The sequence below is a fragment of the Alligator sinensis genome, unplaced genomic scaffold, assembly GCF_000455745.1.
Source record: "Alligator sinensis unplaced genomic scaffold, ASM45574v1 scaffold144_4, whole genome shotgun sequence".
Classification (NCBI taxonomy): domain Eukaryota; kingdom Metazoa; phylum Chordata; order Crocodylia; family Alligatoridae; genus Alligator; species Alligator sinensis.
In genome coordinates, this window is record NW_005842190.1 from 496,700 (window position 1) to 506,725 (window position 10,026).

General features: G+C 43.8%; 1 protein-coding gene across 11 annotated transcripts in view; it reads right to left on the reverse strand.

The window, feature by feature from the left end:
* INPP4A (inositol polyphosphate-4-phosphatase type I A) overlaps positions 1-10,026 on the reverse strand; it is a 203,496-nt gene that overhangs the window by 69,192 nt on the left and 124,278 nt on the right. For all 11 annotated transcript variants that reach the window (XM_025207241.1, XM_014521173.2, XM_025207237.1 and 8 more), the window contains exons 3-5: positions 7,468-7,535; positions 4,475-4,689; positions 3,335-3,379 (exon numbers count right to left, since the gene is read on the reverse strand). In XM_025207241.1, the coding sequence (XP_025063026.1) occupies positions 3,335-3,379; positions 4,475-4,580 (151 nt within the window). In that variant the 5' untranslated portion in view covers positions 4,581-4,689; positions 7,468-7,535. The remainder of the gene's footprint in view (positions 1-3,334; positions 3,380-4,474; positions 4,690-7,467; positions 7,536-10,026) is intronic.

Sequence of the window (10,026 nt, forward strand, 5' to 3'; positions counted from 1 at the left end):
GGGAGTGAGAGGGGGGCTATCGGGCAGGAGGAGCAGCATGTGCGCGCGCACACATATGGCAGCCAGGCAGCATGCAGAGCAGCTCCCACAGCTCCCTCCAGGTAAGTCTATGTGGCGAAAGGGAGGAAGGCAGATTGAGGCCCCCATGGTGAGGGAGTGGGGCAGGGCTGGGTGTGCTGCCCAGCCGGGGGTGACACATGAAGCTTGGGGCAGAAAAGCACGGTCATGTGACCTAGCTCGGGGAGCAAGATGGAGCCACAGGTGGCTCATCTGGAGGAGTGGGGGAAGGGGGAAGCTCTCTGCTGCTGCATGCACTCCTGGGGAAAGTGGGGGCACATGCCCCCCAGACCTGTGCACGGGGCAGATGCAAGTTGCCCATTGCAGGCTCAGTGCTCCCCACCCTGCTGCCCTCCCTCTGGGCCTCTGCAGCCCAGTAGGTAGGACCCAGCACAGGATGGCAGAGCAGGACAGGGAGACTTAGTGCCACTGCCAGGAGCTCCACACCAGCTGCGCCACCATGATGAAGTGCTGCGCCACCATGACAAAGTGGCCCCTCCCTGCTCAGTAGCAGCAGTGGGGCACAACTCTGAACCACTGCCCCTGCTGCTGCCGGGTGGGCTGGGGGTGCCTTGCCATGGTGCTGCTGGGTGCCCTGGGGGGAGGGCAGCAGGGTGGGGAGCCCAGAGCCCACAGTGGGCAGCCCTCACCTCTGCTCACCATGGGTTCCACTCCGGCCATGTTGTCCACAGGAGAGGGGGTCAGGCTCTTTGTGCTCTGTTCTGGCTGCAGCACCCACCATCTCCTGCATGCAGCAGCTGGGGCTCAGGTACTGCTTGGGGAGGGGTGGGGGCTGTGGGCCTTGGCCCTGGTCCAGTAGCCCTGGCACCAGGAGGCCCCCTCCAGCAGGACTGGGGGGACAGGGAGCTGCAGGTCGCGAGTGAGGGGCAGGGAGGGGTGGGAGGCTGGGGGTGGGAAATGAGGGACAATGGCAGGGCCAGGGAGCTGTGGTTTGGGAGTGAGGAGCACCTGGGGGGTTGGGTGGATGGGAGGCTGTGGGCTGGGAGCGAGGAGCACCAGCAGGGCCAGGGGACTGTGGGTTGGGAGTGAGGAGCACCCGCGGGGCTGTGGCTTGGGAGTGGGAGGCAATGACAGGGACAGGGTATCAGCATATCAGGGCTGCTCAGCACTACAAAGACGGGGGCGGGGGGAAGGAGGGGCAGCCGCAGCTGTACCTACATCCTGGGGAGCAAAGGGGGCAGGGGAGCTCTGATTTTTTTATGATAAAAAACCAAAAATCAAACCTAAAAACCTATATATTTTGATAATTTATTTTATTATAATGATTGAGGCACTGGTAGCCTTCCAAGTTGCTTTAAAATTGTAAATACACTAAAAAACATTGTGATCAACTGATACCTATATATATATATATATAGTGATATTTCATTTTAATCATGGAAAAACACAAGTTTTGGGGGGTTTAATTAGAGAATTTGGGAAATTAAAAAAACAGAGAATTCACTTTTTTTTAAACAGAGAAAACCTGGATCCCTGCTTATGAGGAGAGGCTGAAGGAACTGGGCTGATTTAGTCTAGAGAAGAGACGACTGAGAGGGGATTTAGTAACAGCCTTTAACTACCTGCAGGGTGGTTCCAGAGAGGATGGAGCTAGACCGATCAGTGGTTGCAGATGACAGAAAAAGGGGCAATGGTCTTAAGTTTCAGCAAGGAAAGTTTAGGTTACACAACAGGAAAAACTCTCTCATAAGGAGGGTAATAAAGTGCTGGAAAAGGTTATCCAAGAAGGTGGCAGAAGTTCCATCCTTTGAGGTTTTTAAAACTCAGCTAGACAAAACCTTGGCTTGGATGATCTAGTTGGGGCTGGTCCTGCTTTGAGCAGGGGGCTGGACTAGAAGGCCTCCCAAGGTCCCTTCCACCTCTCATTTTCTATGATTCTAATCAGACAGACAATTATCTGCAATGCACATGCGCATGTGTGTGTTGTCTCATACAAAGGTAATTATGCAGAAAGCTAGAGCTTGCTGGGACGCCCCAGCTGTAATTTACAGTTGTTTTTCTCTCTGAGTGGTACCATTGTGGAAGACTAGTAGTGTAAACAACAACTGCCAATCCCCTCTCTGGTAGAACTGCACTTAATAGTGCCAGGGGGTGTTTCTGCATTGAAAACCCATTGGTATGATGCATGTGATCTGCACCCACATTCTGCTGAACTCTGCAGGATTCTCAACAATAACTTGGCAAGGGGCATCATGGGGAGTGCTTGCAAACCAGCCATATGCCTGAGCTGTAAACAAAGGAATCTTGTCCATTGTAGCAAGAGTGCAATCACTTCACTTTCCCTCAAATATAATGGTGTTTAATTATTCTAACTATTTGGAAGGGAGGATACGCAGGAGGAAGCAACTACCAAAATCAATGGGTCTGACTTCTAACCATAATTAAACAGAACTTTAGAGCTAAGGCTGATATAGCTTTATATAAATCAGGAGTCAAACTAACTGAAATAGTTCTGCAGTGCTGGGTACTTTCTATTTTCTTTGCTCAACTATCAGAAATTATCTGGAGCTAGAAAAAATAAGCGCTTTCAAATTCTGTATTCTTAGTACTGAAGGTTATTATGCTTGTACATTTTAATTACTGAATTCTAATTTTCATTAAAAAATACATGGTCAGATAAACAAGCTTCCAAACTTTTGCCAACATAAGCAGAAAAGAGCTCTACAAAGGAAGTTTTGAGTTTTCACTGGGAAGCTGATTTGCATCTATTTTTCCAGCTGGGTTAACTAATGCACCAGAAGGTAAAGTGACTTGATTAAAGTCCTTTAGCAAAACACATTTTTTATCTATGCTAGACATTAGGACACCTTTGGGTCCCCTGTTAACCACCTAATTGCACAGTCAATGGACTAAGAGAAAGACTATTATAATTAATAATAATTCCAATAATAATTATAAAGTATTCCTGCTTAAGCAATCTCCATCAACTTTCTTGAAGGTTCAGTGCATTGACAAATTAAAACTAAAGTGATCATTTCAATCCCAAATCCAATAAATTTAATCGAACAGATGTTTTAATTTATGGACTCTCAGAAATATAGTACAGTTTGCTCACTATCACTATTCTGCTTTCTATCAAGATACATCTACAAAAAGCAAGGTAAGGTTCTATTTCATACTTTCATTAAACACAAAGTATGAGATTAGATACCACTCAACACCTGCTTGTAAGATAAGGCTTTCAGTATAAAAAATATTCAGCAGCATTTACCAGGGAAATTAAGAAAGATTAGAAATTATCATAAAAACTACCTACCTAGGCTGAACTCTAAAATCGGTTCATCTGGATCCTGGATATTTCCTGTAACACAGAAAAATGTATATAAGATGTGTTAACTACTGCTCCTATTCCATGCATTCTTAAGTTCAAGCTACAATTAAAGAGGGAAAACACTTCACGGAAGAAGTTATATCTTGAAAACATTTTTTGCATATTTTTTTATTCAGTGAATCATGAAAAAATATTTTAATATACAGTAAAGTCTGGTTAATTTGTCACCCCAGCAGGGATGCAAAATGGCAAATTACACAGTAGTTATCAATTACTAGTCATCAGAATAGCGGCAAATTATCCCACAGAATTTACTGTGTTTACAAGTTGAATCTTCAATATATAAAAATATCCTCAAAACTATATATTGCCAACTGATAAAAATACTTAAGGCAATAGGCAAAAAATTCAAAAGTGCACAAGTGACTCAGGAGCTTAAATCCCATTTTGAAAAATGATTTACATACTTATGATCCTAAGTCCCACTGAAAGATAATAGAAGTTAGGCTACTAACACAATGAGCAACGCTTGAAAATTAGGTTGTAAGTCACTATTTGCCCCACTACCTAACAGTACCTAAGTAATCACTCTCTCCCCCTGCAGCCTTCCCCAGCACTTATTTTCCTTTCTTGTGTCTTTTTGACAAGGTATTTAGCAGATATGAATCCATTTCTGGCTACTTGTTTTCCCTTGTTTTAGGGACTGACAACAGGGTAGGGTAGGGTGGGGTGGGGTGGGGTGGGGTGGGGACGGGACTAAGGTGCATGATGTCCAGTCCAGAGGTTGCAAGTTCAAGGCCACAGCAAAAATGCTCACAGCACAGACAAGTCAAATTCCAACAAATCTGTGAGTTCTGCTAAATACCTTGTCAAAAAGACAAGGACACGAGAAGGAAGAAAGGGACTGACGATGAGCATACATCCCAAGACCTAGCCTAACACCTCTCCTCTTCTATTTCTAGGCCCTTGGCTGTAAGATGGAGCAAAATGATTTTTCTTGTTATCTGAATTTTAGGATCACACCACCTCTGAACAAGTCGGAACATCTGAAATGTAAGTAATCAAAAGATATAAAAGTACGTCTGAAAAGAACATGAGGACACCTGGTAGCATAGAGAGACTTACCTGCTAGGGAAAGGCCTAGCATGTCAGAGGCAACATCAATAGTGGAGGCCCGTTGCACAGTGCGGGATTTTGCACCATGGCGGGGACTGTGTTCTCTTGCTGTCATTTTGTCATGAAGAACCGTTCTCTTGCTGCTAGAGTCTAGTGATTTGTCTTGCTGAAGTATCAGGGGGCAGCAGATTGTCTCCAATAGCTACTCCTCTAACATTACCATACTAGGCAGTAACGAAAACAAAAATATAAATGGAGTGCTAGGCTATTTTCAACCAATGCTTTTTTAACAGTGGCAAATCTATAGGTTTGAAGTGTCCTTAAGTGACTGGACACATAAATACTGATAAAATACAAATTCATGTGATTCATGCTCCTGTAGGATTTTAATAAAAATGGGCTGAATATTGTGCAACATATAACAAAGGTTTTTCTGTCAGAAATCAGGGACTGAAAGGGACCCATTGGCATAGCACCTGCCCTTTATGATTTGGCTAAGTTATTAAATCATCCTTAATGAAATTTATTGGGTCTTGTAACCCCAGTGCTTTTGTGGGGTGGGACTTCTGCAAGCAGAGATAGGAACAACAGATACGAATAAATGGAGAGTGGCTGACAGAATAGAAAGCAGAAGGCACAAGTCATTACTGCTGCTAGAAATTACCAAAACTTTAAAAAAATCTATTGCCCCTAAAAAAAGACACATCCAAAAAGAAGTAACAATTACTGGCCTAGAGTAGGTCTGAAACTAGTGGGGGAATGTAAAGGAAAGGGTGTGGTTGGTGGCTGCTGATACTGTAGCTCTGCAGAGCAGAAGGTTTCTCTGCAGTACTATTACGTGATACTTTATGTATAAATTTCTGTTGGAAAAAGGAGTGAATTATCCATCAGGGATATTTTACATTGGAGCATTACAACCTGTTGCTTTGAAGTGTTTCCTTACCATCAGGTCAGTGATACAATTATCATTAAATTTTACAGTAACTCACATTCCAACTGATGACACACATTTGAAACTAAACAAAAAGCACTTCTGTACACCAGAAAAAACAGAGGTATGAAAACTCCTTACTACATGACACAGTAGAGGCCAGTAATTTATAAAGAAAATGTCAACATTCAGTTACAATGGGAAGGATAAATGTAAGGGAAATGTGATTTCCTTCCCCAGATGGTGCCAGGAAAGGGGTGGATGTGGAACAATACAGTCAAGGAGAGAAGTGTCTGAGCCCACCTTTGCTAAGGTTGGCTAGTTTGCTGACAAATGTGAAGGTTCCTGTCTTTCCTGAACAATATTAACTTGTAATCATGACACTTCTGTATCAACTGCATTCCTAATATTGTTTTGACAACTCCTTCCATTCAAGAGGAGAAACATGGGAAGCAAAATAGAAATTTTGTGATAAAGTGACCACATGCCCCTGGCTTATATTTTCACTGCATCCATAACAACTCCTCATTTAGTCGCAAAACCTTTCAATAATTCTGGAAGAACTGTTTTTCCTTACTGAGTTATGAGACACAGAACAGGGACAGTTTCTGAACAGGGAATTTAAAAACTCAAGGATGCGAATGTTTCCCAAAAGAGCAGACTGACAGACCTCTAGGTTCAGAATGAAAAGCTGTCCTCCTTTACAAGAAAGTATGTATCAACTTAAATTGAATATAAATCAATTGATTGATGTAAATCAACACTCAACAGAAAAGAGATATTGATTATATGCAGGAAGTCAAAGAGACATGCACACTTCATTCCCAAAAGTTTTCAGAGTGCATGATAGCATGGGCCTTGATGATGGTCACACTGCAGAATTAGCTAACCTGACAGCCAGTAACTGAAACAGATTGTTTCCAATTCTAATTCCTATGATGGTTAATAAACAGGCAGTCCTCCCAGAAGAGCATATAGTCCCAAACGACAGAGCTGGCCAACCTGCGGCATGAGTGCCACACCAGGCACAAGCAGCCTCTGTGCATGTGGAATGCGGCAGATTAGCAGATTAAGGAGAGACAGGCAGCAGTGGCAGATAGGGCAGGGAGCAGAAAACAGAGCAGATCAGGAGTATGGGGTGGGAAGCAGAAAGCAGAGGTTGATTAGCGAGGAAGAACAGGGCAGGGAGCACAAAGCAGAGGAGCTAATCAGGAAGGATGAGGGGATTGGAATGGCATTTGAGGATGCAGGGCTAATTTGTGGCATGCCTGACAAAAAAAAGTTGGCCCCCACTATCCTACAATTTGCTTAGGTCAATGGTGCTCAAACTTTTTCCCTGGCAGGTTGGATGGACAGTTCCTGGTTCAGCCGTGGGCTAGATGGCAGGTCCAATCCAATGCCCAGGGCCAATGTGGTGAGCAACATCCAGCCATGAGGAGGGAGCAAGGGGTCAGCCCGGCCTGAATCCTGCTCTGCAAGGGAGGAAGGGGGTTTCACATGGCCTGGTGTGGGGAGGGGGTGAGGAGGTGGCCGCAAGGTAGGAAGGTATGACCTGGGCCTGTGGGGGGAGGAAGGGGGCAGGTCCTGGCCCTAACCCCAGCTCCCAAGAAAAAGGGGACATGGCCTAATTCCATGTGGGGGGAGGGGGAGGGCCCGGACACAACCTGACCCATGCGGGAAAAGGGGTGTTTGGCCCTGTTGGGGGGGGGGGGGACGCTTGGGAATTTGTCAGGGGGGAGGGTGACTGTATTAATGGCCACTGATCCACTGCCACCAAATTTCCTGACCAGGGGGAACCCCACAGGCCAGATGTGCTAGTTCCATGGGCTGCACTTGACGCACAGGCTGGAAGCTGAACACCCCTGGCTTAGGCAATAATTTCATTGCAACTGTCAGCCAACCTCCAGACTGCCCCAGTTCCCCCTTTTTTCCTGCTTTGACCACTGGTTTTTACTTGACTGTTTTTTTTATATATTATGCTTCTCGATTATTCATCTAAATTAAATATGAAAAGTATATTAGCAAGTAAGAATTTGTTTTATCTATGACAATTTGTACTCATCATACTTACAGTGGGCTGTTTTCCTCCCGTGTGAAATTGCAGTTTGGCATTTCTCAAAAGCAGATTTTAGTCTACATCTAAAAACAAATATAAAAGAGTAGGTATAAGTTACTTTGTGTCCAAAAGGCATTTTAAAAAGCATTCAAGTTTGTTCTTTTATTTATACCTTGTTCAGCAATTACTTGTGTGCTACATTTGTATTTCCTAATTCTTAAAATGAAATCTTAGAGCACAGCTGGAACTACAGATTCAACAAAAGCATTTAAGTCTGACAGTCGGCTCTACTTCCACACAATATTAGTGAAGGCTGCAGCCAGTCTCAAGAGAAAAAATAAGCATCAGTTTCTGTTAAAGGCAGCTGATTTCTGGTCGGCATCTGGTAAGGGTGAGAGTTGCTGAAATGTTTACATAAAGATGTAGCACTATAAAAAAAGCTGTAAAAATGCTGCTTGCTGGATGCAAGATAATTTTTGTAATTATTTGTTCTTTATTATAGTCAAGTTTAGAACCATACCCACAATTTCTACCATATTTTAGATCCTTATATGTTGCTTTAAGTGGTTCATGAAACTACTGCCCCTGGGAGAATGAAGGGTATTTAAAACAGTCAAAAAATATCAGGTTGATGGACATAAAACAAAGCAAGCAGAGGATAGGACTTCTATTTTACTTGGTAGAATGGCTGTGCAAGATTACATTACTGGCTAATAATAAGCATCATACAAATAAGAGCAATTAATTTATTTCTGAGTTCATCATGAGGTCACTGAAAGTTTGCATCTGGTAATGGTCGATTTCCTCAAGGTAAATATAAAGCCCACAAAAAGGAAAATAATTTTAGATAACTAAATTCAAAGGAGTATAATAGCAACACCATGCTCCTTAGTACATCCTATGAAGGATGTGCTAGGATGAAGATAAACTAGGAAAAATTCAATCAAAACCTCTTATTTTCATCTGTGTCCAATCAGTCCTTCAAACCTGCTTATAGACATAGCCCTAATGAGGACAGACAAAGGAAATTATGTGGAAAACAGCACAAGAACTCTGTATTAGCAGAGTTCAGATGTTAACAGATGGGGATATAAACTGCTGCAAATCTTCCAGACAGGGCACTTCCTTTTGGTACCCAAGCCGTTCACATCTAACAGCTGTCATACCAGAGCTCATGACTGATACAGTCATTCTCTCAGACAAACCCAGTTCTGAGCATGGCAATTGGGACATCAAACATGTAATCTATCGATTTGTCCACTCTATCACTGCTGGCAACGGGTGCAAGAGATCCAGTACCAAACAGGCAAGGTTCTGCTGCAATGGCAGGTTTTAACCACAACTACCTCAAAAGGTACCAAACCCAGCCTGCCTTTTTCTACACTTGCAATCACATCATGACCACAACAAAGGCTCGGCTACACTCATTACTGACACCAGGGCCAGAAACCAGTCACTCTCATAATACAGAACAGGGCTGTGACCACATAAGGATTTTATCCTCATCTGCACAAAAGAACAAAGGGGTGGCACAAGTGATGGTAAGGACTGAATTACAATTATTTTTGTAACTGCCTGGACTTCATAAACGCTCCTATTACTGCACAGCCAAGTCAGAAGAGAGAACCTGCTCTTTTCCAGTGCGTTTTGGAAAACCAGATGAGTAACTCTAGCCAAGTCCAATCCTCAGATTGCTTCCTTGGAAGAAGTCTCCCCTGCTCAAAGAGGATTTAATCAGTTGGCCAGGTACCAGTGAAAGCCACAGCAAAAGTATGCAACCCACACCTTATTCAAATTCTCAGCTAGCATTTCAGTGATTGTATCACGATGCATCGTTTATTTTCCGAAGTGGGCTGTAATCTCCAGAAGGGTAGAATGTCAGCCTCGTTCAGCTGCAGCTCTGTAGTCAGCCTTTTGTGGTTGATGCACAAATGATGAGCCACTAACACACGCACTAAATGGAGATTCTCTTTCAGCTCCAGCCAGAAAGGCCTGTGGCAGCAAATCATAAGACCCAGCACAGTGTCTAGCCCAGCTGGCCCAACATAGTGATGCAGCTAATTCAGTACGCTGACTCCAACAGCTGCGTCAAAGGAAGACATAGGAAGCCCTCCAATAAGCAGATGCAGACAAGAGTCCTAATCACTCTGACCAATGGCATATGTTGATAACTGTGATAACTTTTTGTAGCCACAAAATCACTGATGATTATTCAGGTAATACAGTTCTCATCTCCCTTGAGATCCTGTTGCGATATTACCGTTTTAATGCCTGTTGATGTAAATGCAAAACAGCAACTGAGCGCTTAGCATAACTGTGCAAATGCTAGCATACCAAAGGCATTGCATGTCTACAGGTCTGTAGCGCACCTATTTCTAAGGCAATTTTAGTGCTACAAAAATAAGTACTATTGGAGGCGTGCAAAACCGCCCCCCTGGCTGGAGAGAGATAAATCCGCTTAAAGACATGCTCCCCAGCACAGAGGTGATGGGGAACTGCTCCTTTCTTCCCCCCTTGCTCCATTCTCTCCATCAGTGACGTGGATCATTGACAAGCTTCCCTCTTCCCTCCCAG